Source organism: Schistocerca nitens, chromosome 1, assembly GCF_023898315.1.
Source record: "Schistocerca nitens isolate TAMUIC-IGC-003100 chromosome 1, iqSchNite1.1, whole genome shotgun sequence".
Taxonomy (NCBI): Eukaryota; Metazoa; Arthropoda; class Insecta; order Orthoptera; family Acrididae; genus Schistocerca; species Schistocerca nitens.
In genome coordinates this window covers 112,766,849-112,786,971 of record NC_064614.1, presented here as the reverse complement: position 1 = coordinate 112,786,971, position 20,123 = coordinate 112,766,849, and the positions used below count along the sequence as shown (strand labels likewise).

The 20,123-nt window shown below is 45.2% G+C and overlaps 1 protein-coding gene across 1 annotated transcript in view; it reads left to right on the top strand.

Moving 5' to 3' along the window:
• Nucleotides 1-20,123, top strand: part of LOC126256592 (serine-rich adhesin for platelets-like) — a 529,214-nt gene that overhangs the window by 350,335 nt on the left and 158,756 nt on the right. Inside the window, exon 2 of the mRNA XM_049955534.1 lies at nt 19,735-20,015. Within this exon, the coding sequence (XP_049811491.1) occupies nt 19,735-20,015 (281 nt within the window). The remainder of the gene's footprint in view (nt 1-19,734; nt 20,016-20,123) is intronic.

Sequence of the window (20,123 nt, the reverse complement as noted above, 5' to 3'; positions counted from 1 at the left end):
CACGCATGGCGCAAAACAAATTGCCTTTCATTCAGCTCCAAAGAGGAAATACATCACCGTAGAAATAAAAAATTGAAATTCTAACCAAGTCGTCCTGTATCCTCCTGCAGTCACTCTTAGACACTTTCCCGTACACCACCGTGCTACCAGCAGATAGTCGCAGATAGTCGCAGATTGCTGCTCACCGTATCCACTGCCCACAGCAAGTATGTAGAGAGCAAGAACGATCCTATCGTACATCCCCGAGGCACTCCTGACGATACCCATGTCTCTGATGAACATCCGCCATCCGGGACAACATACTGTTTCCTCATACGTTCTGTTAATCTGTTACTTATTTTATTACTTCAGACGTCTTCGAGCCTCGCACACACCTGGGAACTTATTGTATATGCTTGTATTTTAAGTCTACAGTGGAGTACAGTGTCAAACACTTTCAGGAAATCTAGGAATATGGAATTTCCGTGTTGCTCTTCACCCATGATTCACAGGAAGTCCTGCGACAAAGGGCAAGGTTAGTTTCGCATGAGCTATGTTCCCTAAATTTATGTTGATTTATTGTATTCGAACTGACAACATGTTCGAGAATTCTGCAGCAAACTCATTTAAGGATATTGGCCTATAATTTTGCGGGTCCGTTCTTTTACTGTTTTTATCTGTGGGAGTCACCTTTTTTTCCCAAACTTTTGGAACTTCGCGCTGGGTGAGAGATTCTCGACGAATGTAAGGTAAGTAAGTGGCCAGTGCCGAAGAATATTTTCTGTAAAACTGAGTGATAATCCGTAAGATTTTATAGGCCTAGCATCTTGGCAGTGTCTTTCATCTCGCCAGGGAAAGAAAACACACAGATAAATAAATAAAAATAAAAAGTTGTGAGTATATGATTCTAGTTTCCCCACGCGTCTCTGTATCTATGCAGATATCAGCAGCGTCTTCTTATAGCATAATAGTGTAATGTTGTTGCATTAATTTGTTCTGAAAGCGGTGCTGATATTCAAGACCATAAAAGTGGGTTAAAAGCTGTGAGCTATCTGAGGAATTTGATTTGATCCATTATAAATGGTTTCTGAATATATATATATATATATATATATATATATATATATATATATATATATATATATATAAAGACAATTTAAATAAAAAGAAAGAAATCAGTTTATATTTGGACATTTATTTTTACATTGATCATTGTTCCGTTAAAATTTCAGCATATCAAACTTGATTCATAACTGAACTGGTGCCTTATTTAGGATTGTGAACATGTGAGTTTGTAATCTTATGGAACACATCAAATAGGGAGCCAAGATTGGGAGACTACATACAACACTGCATTCATAAAATAACACACGAAGAACGTTGAAACATATGCAAGAGGAAATTAACCACAACCAACCGATTCAATTTTCACCCAAAGAAGTTACGTTCGTAGCGCAATCCTGTCCGTCATGTAATTACCACACACTGGTATACTAAATTCATACTAACTCTCTGTGAAATCTTCCCGAAAAGAATAGCTGAGGGCTACTTTGATGCTTTCACCACATGCTTCACGTGGTCAACTTGGTTTACACACAGAGTGTAACTCCACAATAATTTTGATAATTAAAATAAAATTACATCGAAACGCAATTTACAAAAGAAAAATCTCGAACTGGTTACTGTCGTCTTACTATTAACCTGATGGGTCAAACAATTGTATAAGCACGTGGTACTGGTCTCACAAAGTACACCCCACGTGGGTTGAACATAAAGAAAAGTTGCTATATTGAAAAATATTGTCAAGATGAGACGTTATAATCTCACGCACATTCGCATTTAAGATTGATGATCTTAGTTAGAGTTACTGATCAACATGTGGTTCCACTTTACTCACAAAGTAGTGACAAAGCAAATACCGGAAAATATTCTGAACTTCACACTCGAATTACACTGCGTTGCAATTTAAGATAACATTAGATATTTCGAGCTAAACCTGAAATAAAGGTGATTGAATTTTCAGTTAGGCTGAACTTAAGAAATCTATTGTCCTACGGACTTAGCAGACACGCGCTTAGCCGGAGATCTTACCACTTCAGATGCTCGCCGCGGACCGACTGACCTGGGCCCCTACCGAGTGTGCTTAACAGATACAAACGTAAGTGACCAGAGAGCCAGCTTCCTATACCAATATGATAAGGGACGGACAGGACCATACTAAGAATAGAAACCTCTCTGCTTTTAGAAAGCGTAGCTACCTGTTCCGAAGTTGGTCCTACTGTTCTCTAGCAGACAGGCTTGTCTGCTACCATCAAGCATGCAACTAGAAAATACATTTGCTCATTCATCCTCTCACACAGAAGGGAAGGGGGATGACAGTATCTTATCATATACAGTATATAAAAGAAAGCGGATGTAGGTTCCGTATGAGACTGTGTGACATGAATTACATATAAACTGTATTTTAATGTGTAGTAGTGTGATAGCTCGTTCTTGTTTATGTGTAAAAGTAACACGTTTCACTGCTCAGTCTCCTCCCAGATAGAAACACCACAGTAAATTTAGAAGAGGAATTTATGCCGTAAATGACAACAGCCCGCATCTCGTGGTCGTGCGGTAGCGTTCTCGCTTCCCACGCCCGGGTTCGATTCCCGGCGGGGTCAGGGATTTTCTCTGCCTCGTGATGGCTGGGTGTTGTGTGATGTCCTTAGGTTAGTTAGGTTTAAGTAGTTCTAAGTTCTAGGGGACTGATGACCATAGATGTTAAGTCCCATAGTGCTCAGAGCCATTTGAACCATTTTGACAACATATTTAAGAAATTCATATGAAAGGAATCCAACAGAGACCTTTCAATAGCGTCAATTCATTAGAAAAAGTCATGCGACTCCCAGACGGCGCTCTTTACATGCAGTATCTTCAAATCCATAGACCGAATTAAATAGAAACATTGTGTTTTTTCCGCAAAAACAGGAGTCAACTGTCTGTACCAGGGCGCCATCTTGTTTGGTAAAGCGTTATAGATACAGTATCACTCTGACGCTCATAAATACTTGGACATGGAATACTAGTTACTCGCTTGACAGCCAAAATGCATCGGGCTCTTCTCAAAAGAAAACAACAGGAACGGGGATCTCTCAGCCAGTCACAACATTACAGCTAATGTTATGCTTCATTATCTATAGCTATGTCTACACTCTGAAAACCACTCTGAAGTCATTGCAGAGGATACGTCCCAACTTTTGTTAAGTGACAAACTGCTTGTTGGCTTCTGTCACGGATTCCTCGGCCGACGTTTGACTGATGATTTTTCTGATGTTTCGCCGGCACGAGCGGGAGGCACTGTCAAAGCTTCACCCTAAATTGCTGGTGGTGGACCCGCAATGGGGGGAGAAGCCAACAGGCAGTCTGTCAACAAGTGTCCACGAAAGTCTTAATAATTATTTCTAACTACCGATATATAGAATGAACTGGCTTTTCATGCTCTTTTAATGATCCAGTAGCACGTGGGAAGAGGTACAGCTATCTAATTCATTACAGCAATCGCAGTGAAACTTTCCGTAAAACTCCCCTAACATCATAGAAAGTAACGCCAGTGTTTGCAAGCTCGGGACAGTTGCTTACGTGGGATGACCCTGTCAAACAAACGAGTGTTTCTCGAATTAGCTTCGATGTTCCTCATCTAACAATGTATACGACAGCCTCATTAATTCCCATTGGCATTTAGTTTCCCTCATGAAGTATGCAAAGCTTGTATCGTCTGGCGGCAGTAATGGTTGCTCCTTCGAATAATATTAGCTCGCGTTCTTCTCTTCCTGTCCTCTCTCTCTCTCTCTCTGACACACACACACACACACACACACACACACACACACCAACGGACGCCCAGACAGGTTGCGGCGGTCGCCCACTTCCGGTGACGTCACGCCGGCGACCTTGAGGGTACGCCTCCAGCTCCAGGATTTACAACGGTCCTCGGCGGACGAGAGACACGACTCGTTTGAGACTGGAGCCTGTAGTTCCAGCTGCTGCAGCACTGCACAAACGGCGGTCGTTACGGAGGGCAGACAGTTGTTGAAATAATTTGTAGTCTGCGAAAGGATATGCCGAATTCATACAAATATTTTATCTGAATATCCCAAAGCTATTCGGCATCCAAACCATCATACGCAGTTTTGGACAAATGAATGAATATCGTTTTTTAAGACTGAGTACTCATCTGGTACGAACAGACTGACAACGGTATTTAACGTTTCATTCATATAGCTATTTTTAACGAAGGAGTAGTTCCCTCCGATTGTATTGTAATCGGAAAAGCTATCTTTTATGCCTCATACGAGAAATGATAGCGATATTCGTGTGCTGTTTTATAGAGAAACCTCATAAAAATTAAAACTGGGAGGTAAATAACATCGGTAGCTACCTTAAGTTGTCCGCTGACAGCAAAGTTATTCTCAGGGAACTCAGCATCCTTCGAGGGCTGTTGCAAACTGCAGGATAATTTTATAATTATAAACATTCAACTTGAAGCCCCACCACTAACTGTAAACATTGTCAGATGCCCTGTAAATCTCTTATATGTCATCGTATATCAAGGAGTATCTGACCTGAACAGTTTAAAGTCGGCGGAATACGTAAATTTACTTTTGGAAGACTGCTAAGAGAGTATAACTGATGCACCAATGAAGCTGTTTACAAATCACTTACCTGCCCGATTATTGAATTGTGCTTAGCAGTCTAAAACCTATTCTAGTTGAACTGTCGGGTAATGCAGAGTAGATTCAAAGAAGAGCTGCTACCTAATTGACTAGGCAACATTAGGGCGTGATACAGTTCTCAAGTTGGCGCCAAACTCACTCGAGAACAAGACTGGATAAGCAACAACATTGTTTGCACTGTGTTTGGCAAAGTTTTATAGGTGTTATTTACAAATGAAGTTCTATAAAATATCTGTACTCTTTGTGTGTGCTTCCCAATGACTCATAACAAGGGATGCAGATGAAACCCATTTTTGCGAAAGCTAAATGTGAGTAATCCCAAATACAGTTGCGAAAATTCTTCACACAGGAAAATTGCGTTTTGATATAAAATGGTGTCTTAACATGTCAACCAAGTTCACAGTATCATAGTTTAGTCGCAGATGACAAGCTGCCAGTGCATGATAATGTACAGAGGGTGAATAACGCTATAATGTAAAATTAAACTAGTGATAGCAACACACACAAACTGTTTTTAGGCCTCATTGATTATTACTTATAACATTTTCACATTTTACAGATTTAAATGAAGACAAGCCACTGAGGATGACACAGAGATGTTGATACATAGATGGGTCTACGTGAAATAACGATGTTTTGGATAACAGGCGGGCCGTATATCCACTAACCTTTATACAGGGTTATTACAAATGATTGAAGCGATTTCACAGCTCTACAATAACTTTATTATTTGAGATATTTTCACAATGCTTTGCACACACATACAAAAACTCAAAAAGTTTTTTTAGGCATTCACAAATGTTCGATATGTGCCCCTTTAGTGATTCGGCAGACATCAAGCCGATAATCAAGTTCCTCCCACACTCGGCGCAGCATGTCCCCATCAATGAGTACGAAAGCATCGTTGATGCGAGCTCGCAGTTCTGGCACGTTTCTTGGTAGAGGAGGTTTAAACACTGAATCTTTCACATAACCCCACAGAAAGAAATCGCATGGGGTTAAGTCGGGAGAGCGTGGAGGCCATGACATGAATTGCTGATCATGATCTCCACCACGACCGATCCATCGGTTTTCCAATCTCCTGTTTAAGAAATGCCGAACATCATGATGGAAGTGCGGTGGAGCACCATGCTGTTGAAAGATGAAGTCGGCGCTGTCGGTCTCCAGTTGTGGCATGAGCCAATTTTCCAGCATGTCCAGATACACGTGTCCTGTAACGTTTTTTTCGCAGAAGAAAAAGGGGCCGTAAACTTTAAACCGTGAGATTGCACAAAACACGTTAACTTTTGGTGAATTGCGAATTTGCTGCACGAATACGTGAGGATTCTCTACCGCCCAGATTCGCACATTGTGTCTGTTCACTTCACCATTAAGAAAAAATGTTGCTTCATCACTGAAAACAAGTTTCGCACTGAACGCATCCTCTTCCATGAGCTGTTGCAACCGCGCCGAAAATTCAAAGCGTTTGACTTTGTCATCGGGTGTCAGGGCTTGTAGCAATTGCAAACGGTAAGGCTTCTGCTTTAGCCTTTTCCGTAAGATTTTCCAAACCGTCGGCTGTGGTACGTTTAGCTCCCTGCTTGCTTTATTCGTCGACTTCCGCGGGCTACGCGTGAAACTTGCCCGCACGCGTTCAACCGTTTCTTCGCTCACTGCAGGCCGACCCGTTGATTTCCCCTTACAGAGGCATCCAGAAGGTTTAAACTGCGCATACCATCGCCGAATGGAGTAAGCAGTTGGTGGATCTTTGTTGAACTTTGTCCTGAAGTGTCGTTCCACTGTTATGACTGACTGATGTGAGTGCATTTCAAGCACGACATACGCTTTCTCAGCTCCTGTCGCCATTTTGTCTCACTGCGCTCTCGAGCGCTCTGGCGGCAGAAACCTGAAGTGCGGCTACGTATCTGTAGTGTGTCGTGACCATATGTCAATGAATGGAGCTACAGTGAATTTATGAAATCGCTTCAATTATTTGTAATAGCCCTGTATGTAAACACGCATAATGGAAGACAGCAAAACCAAATAATGCATAAACTAAAATGTTAAGAAGTATTTTCAGAGAGTATTTGTGTGTAAAAAGCAGCCTTTTACCGATGTGAAACATGGACGATAAACAGTTCACACAAGAAGATGACAGAAGCTTTTGAAATGTGATGCTGTAGAGAAATGTTAAAGATGAGATGAGCAGATCGAATAACTAATGAGGAGATATTGAATCGAATTTTGAAAAAAGAAAATCTATGGCACAGCTTGGTTAAAAGAAGGAATCGGTTGATAAAATACATCGTGACACATCAAGGGATCGTCAGATTGATAATGGAGGGAAGTGTGAAAAGGGGGCGGGAGGGAGGGGATTGTAGGGCCAGACCAAGACAATAAACAAGTTCAAACGGATGCGGATGTAGATGTAGATTGTAGTAGGTAGAGAGTAAGAGGCGTGCACAGGATAGAGTTGAGTGGACAGTTGCGTCGAAGGAGTCTTCAGGCTGAAGACAACGATAACTACAACAACAATTAAAAAAAGAATGGAGCTACACAGTAAAAGGAGGGTGGTTTGACAAGTATGATAAAAAAAATTTGCGTAAGCTATTCACCTTACTTCTCGGCATAGCCTCCTTTGACGATATGCACTTGGTCCAGCGATCCTCCAGCTTTTTCATCCCATCAGAAAAATGGCTTCTGTCAAACTCTGCTAAATACTCGTAGACTGCAACTATCAGTTCGTCGTTTGATGGAAATTTCTACCGAGCAAGCCAGATTTGCAAGTTAGGGAACAGGAAGAAGTCACTTGGGGTTAAGTCTGGTGAATAGGGAGGATGAAGAATCGATTCAAAGGTCAGTACATACACTTACGCCGTTGTTATCGCTGATGGGTGGAGTGGTGCATTATCCTTCGAAAGAGTAATTTTTTTGCGTCTCAACCTTCGTCTTTTTTTCAACCAACGCAAGTTTTAAATGATCCAGTAGTGAAGCATAATAGGGTCTAGTTATGGTTCTGCCTTTTTCCAGTAATCTATGAGAACTATTCCTTGGAAATTTGAAAAATGTCATGATCATCTTACTGGGTGACTGTTGACCATTGTTTTGACTGCCGTTTTGACTCTGGTGTGTAATCATGGATCCAGGTTACATCAACAGTCACAAATCGACTCAAAAGATCTTGAGGTCTGCGATCAAACCTTTCCAGACATTGTGTTGAAATGTAGTGCCCGATGCGCTTTTGGTCGGAGTGATCGTGGCATCCACCTCGCACACAGCTTCTTCAGAGACAATTCTCCGCGGAGCGCATTATGCGCTGCTCAGTTCAGATGCCTACGGTCTCAGCACTCTCACAATTTTTATTCGGCGGTCTTGCATTATCATATCATGGATTCTGTCAATGGTTTCCCTCGTGGTGACCTCATTTGGATGGCTGGAGCGCGTTTCGTCTTCGGTGCTTGTCCGAGCATGTTTTATTTTATTAATCGAAAAGTAAAAGGCCTTTAGTGATAGTGCAGAGTCCACGTGAACTTTAATGGTGTAGAGCCCGCTTGATCTTCATCGAATTCTGTTTTGATCTGTGCGGCTGTGCAACCCTTCAAATGAAAATGTTTAATAACAGCACGAAACACAATTCCTCCATTTTCAATCGCAGTCGATGCACTGATCACTTCAGACGGCTGTCAACAATGAATTCTACGCTGTACTGTGTTGAAATTCCATATCCGATCCTTGGAATAATCAAGCTTACCAACCATGCAGGTGCCGCAAATATGTGCCATTCATTCATGGAAATTTTCGGGACTTATCAAAGCACCCTCATATGGAGGGTTCAACCGGGGCCATTCTTCCCTGTAATTACCTACTTTAGGCACTGCGTTGCGGTCTGGTTTTTTTTTTAATTGCGATTTATAACTTTTCTGTTTGTTCTTAAGTTGTTGCCCATACAAAAATTCATTAAAAGTATTCAGAGCATTGCGAGTACAGCGGCTTCTTCGTTAATGCAAAACTGTTTCGCAGCCATCGTAAAAACATTTCCGACGGAAGTGTAAAGCAGGACCGTATCCCGGAAATACAATATCACGTGAATTGCCTCTTAAAGTCGGTGGAACAGAGCGTAAACTCTCTGTTTCCGGAGGCGCAACAGCGTCCGGCGTGTCGGCTCGCCCTTACGTATGTCAGACGCGGCGTGCGCCCGTCGCGTCGCTTGTAAACCGCCCGCCACTCCCTTTGTCAATGCGGGGGACAAGCGGGCGCGTGGAATACGGAACGACGCCGTCCTTAGCGGCAACCGCGACCTGCTGCTCCCGTGGAATGCCGGACATTTGCCACGCCGGACATTTGCCACACTTGCCCCTTCGCCAGGTAGCTTGAGTAGCGATCCCTCAGGTAGGGGACGCCCTTCCTCGTACTTCTTCTGTCTGCTTGCAAACCGCCGTCTCCGCATCTTACTCAATACAACCAGTACGTAAGGGGCCTTCTTCTTCGACATCTTGGCGAAATACAGAGCTTCTCTTCCGAAATCGAAACACTCCTGGAAATTGAAATAAGAACACCGTGAATTCATTGTCCCAGGAAGGGGAAACTTTATTGACACATTCCTGGGGTCAGATACATCACATGATCACACTGACAGAACCACAGGCACATAGACACAGGCAACATAGCATGCACAATGTCGGCACTAGTACAGTGTATATCCACCTTTCGCAGCAATGCAGGCTGCTATTCTCCCATGGAGACGATCGTAGAGATGCTGGATGTAGTCCTGTGGAACGGCTTGCCATGCCATTTCCACCTGGCGCCTCAGTTGGACCAGCGTTCGTGCTGGACGTGCAGACCGCGTGAGACGACGCTTCATCCAGTCCCAAACATGCTCAATAGGGGACAGATCCGGAGATCTTGCTGGCCAGGGTAGTTGACTTACACCTTCTAGAGCACGTTGGGTGGCACGGGATACATGCGGACGTGCATTGTCCTGTTGGAACAGCAAGTTCCCTTGCCGGTCTAGGAATGGTAGAATGATGGGTTCGATGACGGTTTGGATGTACCGTGCACTATTCAGTGTCCCCTCGACGATCACCAGTGGTGTACGGCCAGTGTAGGAGATCGCTCCCCACACCATGATGCCGGGTGTTGGCCCTGTGTGCCTCGGTCGTATGCAGTCCTGATTGTGGCGCTCACCTGCACGGCGCCAAACACGCATACGACCATCATTGGCACCAAGGCAGAAGCGACTCTCATCGCTGAAGACGACACGTCTCCATTCGTCCCTCCATTCACGCCTGTCGCGACACCACTGGAGGCGGGCTGCACGATGTTGGGGCGTGAGCGGAAGACGGCCTAACGGTGTGCGGGACCGTAGCCCAGCTTCATGGAGACGGTTGCGAATGGTCCTCGCCGATACCCCAGGAGCAACAGTGTCCCTAATTTGCTGGGAAGTGGCGGTGCGGTCCCCTACGGCACTGCGTAGGATCCTACGGTCTTGGCGTGCAGCCGGCCGAAGTGGCCGTGCGGTTAAAGGCGCTGCAGTCTGGAACCGCAAGACCGCTACGGTCGCAGGTTCGAATCCTGCCTCGGGCATGGATGTTTGTGATGTCCTTAGGTTAGTTAGGTTTAACTAGTTCTAAGTTCTAGGGGACTAATGACCTCAGCAGTTGAGTCCCATAGTGCTCAGAGCCATTTGAACCATTTTTTTCTTGGCGTGCATCCGTGCGTCGCTGCGGTCCGGTCCCAGGTCGACGGGCACGTGCACCTTCCGCCGACCACTGGCGACAACATCGATGTACTGTGGAGACCTCACGCCCCACGTGTTGAGCAATTCGGCGGTACGTCCACCCGGCCTCCCGCATGCCCACTATACGCCCTCGCTCAAAGTCCGTCAACTGCACATACGGCTCACGTCCACGCTGTCGCGGCATGCTACCAGTGTTAAAGACTGCGATGGAGCTCCGTATGCCACGGCAAACTGGCTGACACTGACGGCGGCGGTGCACAAATGCTGCGCAGCTAGCGCCATTCGACGGCCAACACCGCGGTTCCTGGTGTGTCCGCTGAGCCGTGCGTGTGATCATTGCTTGTACAGCCCTCTCGCAGTGTCCGGAGCAAGTATGGTGGGTCTGACACACCGGTGTCAATGTGTTCTTTTTTCCATTTCCAGGAGTGTATTTATAACTTTTGGGAAACGCAAGCAATACCGACGGTTATGTCAGTATGTAATTAGTTCTGCCAAATATAAATATAGGTGCCTCTGTCTGTACGGTAGCTTCCTTTCACGCTTACTGATTGCTATAAAAACAGTCCGTCAGCAGAAGAGCAACAAGAAATGAACGATGTAAAGAGAATGCGAATGTGCGCTAATGATTTCTTTTTGATCACTGTATTTGTGCCTACATTAATTACTAAAACTGCATGCCCAGAAGACAATAAGGAAAGAAGAAATGGGAATGTTTGATGTTTGAAAAGAAGAACGACATACTCCATATTAATTTACTCTCTAAAATCCGATATCGCTTGCGGCGAAATATTAGTTAATAAAGTGTAGCGGGACAATGTTCAAAACATGACTGAAAATACGTTCACTAAATAGAGATAAGAACATCTATGATTGCATGTCATCTGAAGTCGACGCACAGTTTTAAAGTGTTAGAGATAAGGAAATGAAGAAATGCAGGATGCTATGCTTGTAACGTACGTTGTTGTCTACATTGTTTAGCTCTGGTACTTACAGGGTCACAGAGAAAGCATCCTAGGTTTTGGAGGGAAAAGCCGTAATTGTAATGATCTTCACTACAACAGAAACAAGAAGCACAACTTAAGGAAAAATGATGTAATGCGTGTTTCAGCTCACAAGTGACATTGAAGCAGATAGTTCCTGTGACTTAGTATGGGCAGAGGTTATATTCGACAACCGGAATAAATTAATAACTGGCTCCTTTTAGCGACCCCCGGTCTCAGATGAAACAGTTGCTGAACAGTTCAGAGTCTCATTTCAAATAGGTACACTACTCATACAATTATAGTTGGCAGTGACTTCAATCTACCTTCCGTATGTTGACAAAAATAGATTTTCAGACCCTATTGTAGATAGAAAACAACTTCCGTAATTGTTCTAAATGCTTTTTTTAAATTATTTTAAAGAATTAGTTCACGGGGCCATTCAAGTTGTAACTGGTTACGAAAACACACTTGACCTCTTAGCCACAAATAATCCTGAGCATCACGATGGATACAGGGATTAGTGAACATATAGTCGAGCGAGGCTCAATTCCGTAACAAACAAATTCACCAAAACTAAACGCGAAATATATCTACTTATAATAGCAGCTAAAAATTTGGTTGACGTCTTTCTAAGAGACAGTCTCCAATCCTTCCAAACTATGTAAGTGAAGACCATATGCGGCTTAAGTTCAAAGAAATAGTATCAACAGCACTCAAGATTGGTTCAAATTGCTCTGAGCACTATGGGACTTAACTTCTGAGGTCATCAGTCCCCTAGAACTTAGAACTGCTTAAACCTAACTAACCTAAGGAAATCACACACATCCATGCCCGAGGCAGGATTCGAACCTGCGACCGTAGCGGTCGCGCGGGTCCAGACTGCAGCGCCTAGAACCGCTCGGCCACTTCGGCCGGCAGCACTCAAAGAGATTCATACCAAATACATTTATAAGAAACGGAACTGATCCCCCATGGTACACAAAACACGACAGAAAACTGCAGCAGGAGCACCGAAAAAGGCACGTATAATTTAGACGAACGCTAAATCTCCAAGGTTGGTGAAGTTTTACTGAGGCTTGAAATTTGGTGCGGATTTCAAAGCGAGATGCATTTAATAGTTTCCACAACGAAAGTCTCTCTAGAAATGTGGCGGAAAATCCAAAGAGATTCTGGTCCTATGTTAAGTAAATCAGCGGAAAGGCTCAGTAAGTACCTTTACTGCCCGACAGCGATGAGGAGGAGGCGGGGGAGACGAGGGTCGCAACCCTTCGGAGCAGATAAAATCGTGGCAAATGTCCGCACCCCCTCCCGTGCCTCTGTGTAGAAGCTCTGGCCTGACCTGCACACTTCTCTACGTCGTTGTCATTGCCCACTGCCATCGCTGCCCCCCTATGCGCTTCCATACTTTACAAGACACTTGTCGTAAACTTACATGCTGCCTCATTGCTTGAGAGCGCGGTACGTATTGCTCCTACTAAGCTGTGTAAAGTCTGTGGGAATATCGTGTTCTGCAAGTGATAGCTCTAATGAATTCACAGCGCGTGTAGAACGTCTGACCACTGCACAGTGTCTTGCGGAGACGGGTCCGGAGGCTATATCAGCTACTTAAATACTATTCATTTGTTGCTAATGAGAAGTACATCTGTGGTTAATTTCTAGTATATTCGCATGCAGTTAATTTCGATATTTAAATGGTCGCTGAAACTGATATTTTTTCAACTTCATAGTGGCTACGTACTGAAACGTTCCTCGGAGCTTTACACTTAAGCCATCCGCACACGCAACGTGAAAGCGAAAGGAAACGAACATAGACGAGGAACTGCTCGTGTTTTCTGGCGTCAGAATGTGTAATTTCACGTTGCGAAATTTCCCCAAGCTTGAAAGGCAGTATCAGACACATCAGATTCTTGCTTCATGTAGAGGAAAGTGGACAATGAGATGCAAAATCGCTATTACACCATACTGGATTACGCCGTTTGCAACCGAAGCCTATATTTGGTGGTTCTTATATTATAAGTTACTTATTGTGAACACGTACTGTTTCGAAGAACAGGCACATTGAGGATCCCTCGGAAACGCTTAGTTATTGGTACTACTTTTTATAATGAAATGACAGGAAACTACGTGTCGGTGAAGCTTCTCCCATTTAGTGGTGAAGGCAAACCAAAGGCTGCGTTTTATTGGCAGGACATATAGAAAATGTAACAGAACTAAGGAGACTGCCTACACTACGCTTTTCCGTCCTCTTTTTAGAATACTGCTGCGCGGTGTGGGATCCTTACCAGATAGGACTGACGGAGTATATCGAAATAAGGAGACTGCCTACACTACGCTTGTCCGTCCTCTTTTAGAATACTGCTGCGCGGTGTGGGATCCTTACCAGATAGGAATGACGGAGTACATCGAAAAAGTTCAAAGAAAGGCAGCACGTTTTGTGTTATCGCGAAATATGGGAGAGATTGTCACAGAAATGATGCAGGGTTTGGGTTGGAAATCATTAAAAGGCGTCTTTCGTTGAGACGGAATCTTCTCACGAAATTCCAATCACCAACTTTCTACTCCAAATGCGAAAATATTTTTTTGACACCAACATATATAGGGAGAAACGATCACCACGATCAAATAAGGAAAATCAGAGCTCGTACGGAAAGATATAGGTGTTCACTCTTTCCGCTCGCAATGCGAGATTGGAATAATAGAGAATTGTGAAGGTGGATCGTTGAACCCTCTGCCAGGTACTTAAATATAATTTGCAGAGTATCCATGTGGATGTAGATGTAGTACTTTTCGAATTATATCTTGTGTGCTATGAACATCTGCTCGGCGTACCGTCGTATTGAAGATTTATCAAAAACGCGTCATTACGAGACCAGACCACTGAATAGTTTTTTGTTCAAATGTGTGTATCTCCCATCATATTACCATTTCTGAAATCATGTGCAGGGTTTCTCTATTTCGGCGTTACTTTAATCATTGGTCAGTGTTACCCCAGTATTGCAGATACACAATTTATTATACAATGCCGATGCCAGTGACATTGTGAAATTAAGGAATACAAGGATCCTGCAGAAGTGTCATCACTTCTGGCTCTATGCTGTTCATTTTTGCAACACAACCTACGACCAGCTTAGAGACAGAAGTAATAACACTTTCTGCAGGACCTGACCATCATTTTGCAGGACAATGCTCAAGCACGTACAGTACTAACTGTTGCTCATGTGTTTGACTGATGGGGCTGCTAAGAGCTATACCACCTACTGTACTCCCCTGACTTAAGCCGTCGTGAGTTCAATTCGATTTCTAAACTGAAGGAAACACTTCACGGCATTCGCTTCAAAACTGCTACAATATCGTCGGGCAATAGACCACGCCGCTCAAACTGTCAACACAACTGGCACTGCTAAGAGTATCCTATGACTTTCACACCGCTAGCAAAATAAATAGTTGCCACTATTAAAGTTCCAACCCTCGCATTGGTACGATTTGCTATAACTGTCAGCTAATGGCGTGTGGTGGGTTAAATCCGCAGATATTGTAAGATCAAAGAATTAAATTTGTTACTTCGTAACTGCAATTGAAAGTGGGACTGTGACCTCAAAGGATGCAGTTTTGCATCTTGCTTTCTGTGAATATTTTTTATTCGCCTTTATCTTTTCTGAAAGATTCTGGGACTTTTGTCGATGTAATAGAAGGAAATTCAGTAATATACACTCCTGGAAATTGAAATAAGAACACCGTGAATTCATTGTCCCAGGAAGGGGAAACTTTATTGACACATTCCTGGGGTCAGATACATCACATGATCACACTGACAGAACCACAGGCACATAGACACAGGCAACAGAGCATGCACAATGTCGGCACTAGTACAGTGTATATCCACCTTTCGCACCAACGCAGGCTGCTATTCTCCCATGGAGACGATCGTAGAGATGCTGGATGTAGTCCTGTGGAACGGCTTGCCATGCCATTTCCACCTGGCGCCTCAGTTGGACCAGCGTTCGTGCTGGACGTGCAGACCGCGTGAGACGACGCTTCATCCAGTCCCAAACATGCTCAATAGGGGACAGATCCGGAGATCTTGCTGGCCAGGGTAGTTGACTTACACCTTCTAGAGCACGTTGGGTGGCACGGGATACATGCGGACGTGCATTGTCCTGTTGGAACAGCAAGTTCCCTTGCCGGTCTAGGAATGGTAGAATGATGGGTTCGATGACGGTTTGGATGTACCGTGCACTATTCAGTGTCCCCTCGACGATCACCAGTGGTGTACGGCCAGTGTAGGAGATCGCTCCCCACACCATGATGCCGGGTGTTGGCCCTGTGTGCCTCGGTCGTATGCAGTCCTGATTGTGGCGCTCACCTGCACGGCGCCAAACACGCATACGACCATCATTGGCACCAAGGCAGAAGCGACTCTCATCGCTGAAGACGACACGTCTCCATTCGTCCCTCCATTCACGCCTGTCGCGACACCACTGGAGGCGGGCTGCACGATGTTGGGGCGTGAGCGTAAGACGGCCTAACGGTGTGCGGGACCGTAGCCCAGCTTCATGGAGACGGTTGCGAATGGTCCTCGCCGATACCCCAGGAGCAACAGTGTCCCTAATTTGCTGGGAAGTGGCGGTGCGGTCCCCTACGGCACTGCGTAGGATCCTACGGTCTTGGCGTGCATCCGTGCGTCGCTGCGGTCCGGTCCCAGGTCGACGGGCACGTGCACCTTCCGCCGACCACTGGCGACAACATCGATATGTACTGTGGAGACCTCACGCCCCACGTGTTGAGCAATTCGGCGGTACGTCCACCCGGCCTCCCGCATGCCCACTATACGCCCTCGCTCAAAGTCCGTCAACTGCACATACGGCTCACGTCCACGCTGTCGCGGCATGCTACCAGTGTTAAAGACTGCGATGGAGCTCCGTATGCCACGGCAAACTGGCTGACACTGACGGCGGCGGTGCACAAATGCTGCGCAGCTAGCGCCATTCGACGGCCACCACCGCGGTTCCTGGTGTGTCCGGTGTGCCGTGCGTGTGATAATTGCTTGTACAGCCCTCTCGCAGTGTCCGGAGCAAGTATGGTGGGTCTGACACACCGGTGTCAATGTGTTCTTTTTTCCATTTCCAGGAGTGTATATAGACACACACACACACACACACACATATATATATATATATATATATATATATATATATATATATATATATATATATATATATATATATACACGAGGGTTGGAACTTTAATAATGGCAACTATTTATTTTGCTAGCGATGTGAAAGTCGTAGGATACTCTTAGCAGTGCCAGTTGTGTTGACAGTTTGAGCGGCGTGGTCTATTGCCCGACGATATTGTAGCAGTTCTGAAGAGAATGCCGTGAAGTGTTTCCTTCAGTTTAGAAATCGAATTGAACTCACGACGGCTTAAGTCAGGGGAGTACAGTAGGTGGTATAGCTCTTAGCAGCCCCATCAGTCAAACACATGAGCAACAGTTAGTACTGTACGTGCTTGAGCATTGTCCTGCAAAATGATGGTCAGGTCCTGCAGAAAGTGTTATTACTTCTGTCTCTAAACTGGTCGTAGGTTGTGTTGCAAAAATGAACAGCATAGAGCCAGAAGTGATGACACTTCTGCAGGATCCTTGTATTCCTTAATTTCACAATGTCATTGGCATCGACATTGTATAATAAATTGTGTATCTGTAATACTGGGGTAACACTGACCAATGATTAAAGTAACGCCGAAATAGAGAAACCCTGCACATGATTTCAGAAATGGTAATATGATGGGAGATACACACATTTGAACAAAAAACTATTCAGTGGGCTGTATTGAGCATTAATTGAGTAACATGCATGATCTAGTTGGAAACACTGATGGCCTTGCAGTTCAATGATTACGTTGGATTTTGTACAACCATCTTTTAACACATTTTCTCGTGTACAATTTTGAGTCACAACAGGTTCGCCAGCTCTTGCGCAAGAAAATCAGCGCTACATGGCGCCATATGATTTATAGTGATGGAACTTCCCAGCAAACGGTATATTCTAAACACTCAGCTGAGAGCCACCAGAGAGTTGGAAATCTTTTGGTGTATAAGCAGTCAACGTAACTACATATATGTTGTTAAGTGGGAGTGTTCCATTTGTTAGTTGTTGTGGGTATTTCTATTTCATCTACATCTACATGATTACTCTGCGATTGACATTTAAGTGCTTGGCAGAGGGTTCATCGAACCACAATCATACTATCTCTCTACCATTCCACTCCCGAACAGCGCGCTTCGGGAGGACGACGGTTCAATCCCGCGTCTGGCCATCCTGATTTAGGTTTTCCGTGATTTCCCTAAATCGCTCCAGGCAAATGCCGGGATGGTTCCTTTGAAATGGCACGTCCGACTTCCTTCCCCGTCCTTCCCTAAACCGATGAGACCGGTGACCTAGCAGTTTGGTCTCTTCCCTCAAAACAGCCCAGCCCAGCCCCCAACAGCACGCGCCAGCCGTTGTGGCCGAGCGGTTCTAGGTGCTTCAGTCTGGAACCGCGCGACCGCTACGGTCGCAGGTTCGAATCCTGCCTCGGGCATGGATGTGTGTGATGTCCTTAGGTTAGTTAGGTTTAAGTAGTTCTAAGTTCTAGGGGACCGATGACCTCGGATGTTAAGTCCCATAGTGCTCAGCGCCATTTGAACCGAACAGCGCGCGGGAAAAACGAACACCTAAACCTTTCTGTTCGAGCTCTGATTTCTCTGATTTTATTTTGATGATCAATCCTACCTATGTAGGTTGGGCTCAACAAAATATTTTCGCATTCGGAAGAGAAAGTTGGTGACTGAAATTTCGTAAATAGGTCTCGCCGCGACGAAAAACGTCTTTGCTTTAATGACTTCCACCCCAACTCGCGTATGATATCTGTCACACTCTCTCCCCTATTACGTGATAATACAAAACGAGCTGCCCTTTTTTGCACCCTTTCGATGTCCTCCGTCAATCCCACCTGGTCAGGATCCCACACCGCGCAGCAATATTCTAACAGAGGACGAACGAGTGTAGTGTAAGCTGTCTCTTTAGTGGACTTGTTGCATCTTCTAAGTGTCCTGCCAATGAAACGCAACCTTTGGCTCGCCTTCCCCACAATATTTTCTATGTGGTCTTTCCAACTGAAGTTGTTCGTAATTTTAACACCCAGGTACTTATTTCAATTGACAGCCTTGAGAATTGTACTATTTATCGAGTAATCGAATTCCAACGGATTTCTTTTGGAACTCATGTGGATCACCTCACACTTTTCGTTATTTAGCGTCAACTGCCACCTGGCACACCATACAGCAATCTTTTCTAAATCGCTTTGCAACTGATACTGGTCTTCGGATGACCTTACTAGACGGTAAATAACAGCATCATCTGCGATCAACCTAAGAGAACTGCTCAGATTATCACCCAGGTCATTTATATAGATCAGGAACAGCAGAGGTCCCAGGACGCTTCCCTGGGGAACACCTGATATCACTTCAGTTTTACTCGATAATTTGCCGTCTGTTACTACGAACTGCGACCTTCCTGACAGGAAATCACGAATCCAGTCGCACAACTGAGACAATACCCCATAGGACCGCAGCTTGATTAGAAGTCGCTTGTGAGGAACGGTGTCGAAAGCTTTCCGGAAATCCAGAAATACGAAATCAACCTGAGATCCCCTGTCGATAGCGGCCATTACTTCGTGCGAATAAAGAGCTAGCTGTGTTGCACAAGAACGTTGTTTTCTGAAACCATGCTCATTACGTATCAATAGATCGTTCCCTTCGAGGTGATTCACAATGTTTGAATACAGTATATGCTCCAAAACCCTACTGCAAACCGACGTCAATGATATAGGTCTGTAGTTTGATGGATTACTGCTACTACCCTTCTTAAACACTGGTGCGACCTGCGCAATTTTCCAATCTGTAGGTACAGATCTATCGGTGTTAGAGCGATTGTATATGATTGCTAAGTAGGGAGCTATTGTATCAGTGTAATATGAAAGGAACCTAATCGGTATACAATCTGGACCTGAAGACTTGCCCGTATCAAGCGATTTGAGTTGCTTCGCAACCCCTAAGGTGTCTACTTCTAAGAAACTCATGCTAGCAGCTGTTCGTGTTTCAAATTCTGGAATATTCCATTCGTCTTCCCTGGTGAAGGAATTTCGTGTGTGCCTGTGTGCTGTGTGTCTTTGTTTTGTGTGTCTGTGTTTGTATGGTGGTGCTGGATGATTGTTTTTTGTGCTACGTGTGATCAGACTGTAAGTAGACGAGCTAAGTGTCACTCGCCTGACGATCGCGTGCCGTGCTTTGCTGTTGCAGCGGAGGGCGACCTGTGCGACTTCAGCGCGCGCACCACGCACTTCGCGGCGCGCCGCGACGCGCCGCAGGCACTGTTCTCGGCGGAGACGCGGCCGGCCGCGGTGCGCCGGCTGTACGAGTCTGCGGCGCGCACGCCGGTGCCGCTGATGCGCCAGCTGGACCGCCACCGCGAGGACGGCCGCCGCTGCTCGCGCTTCTTCCTCTGCACGCCCGTGCTGGGCCAGCGCCGCCGCCGGCACGCGCGCCTGCGCAGCGCCGACATCGACATCGAGACGCGCACCGTGAGTACATAAAACAGGCTCTCTCTCTCCGGTGCACTACACTAGTCAATAGTCGGTACAAGTCGGCAAAAGTCGGATGACTTCGGCCGCTAGACACATGTTTCACGT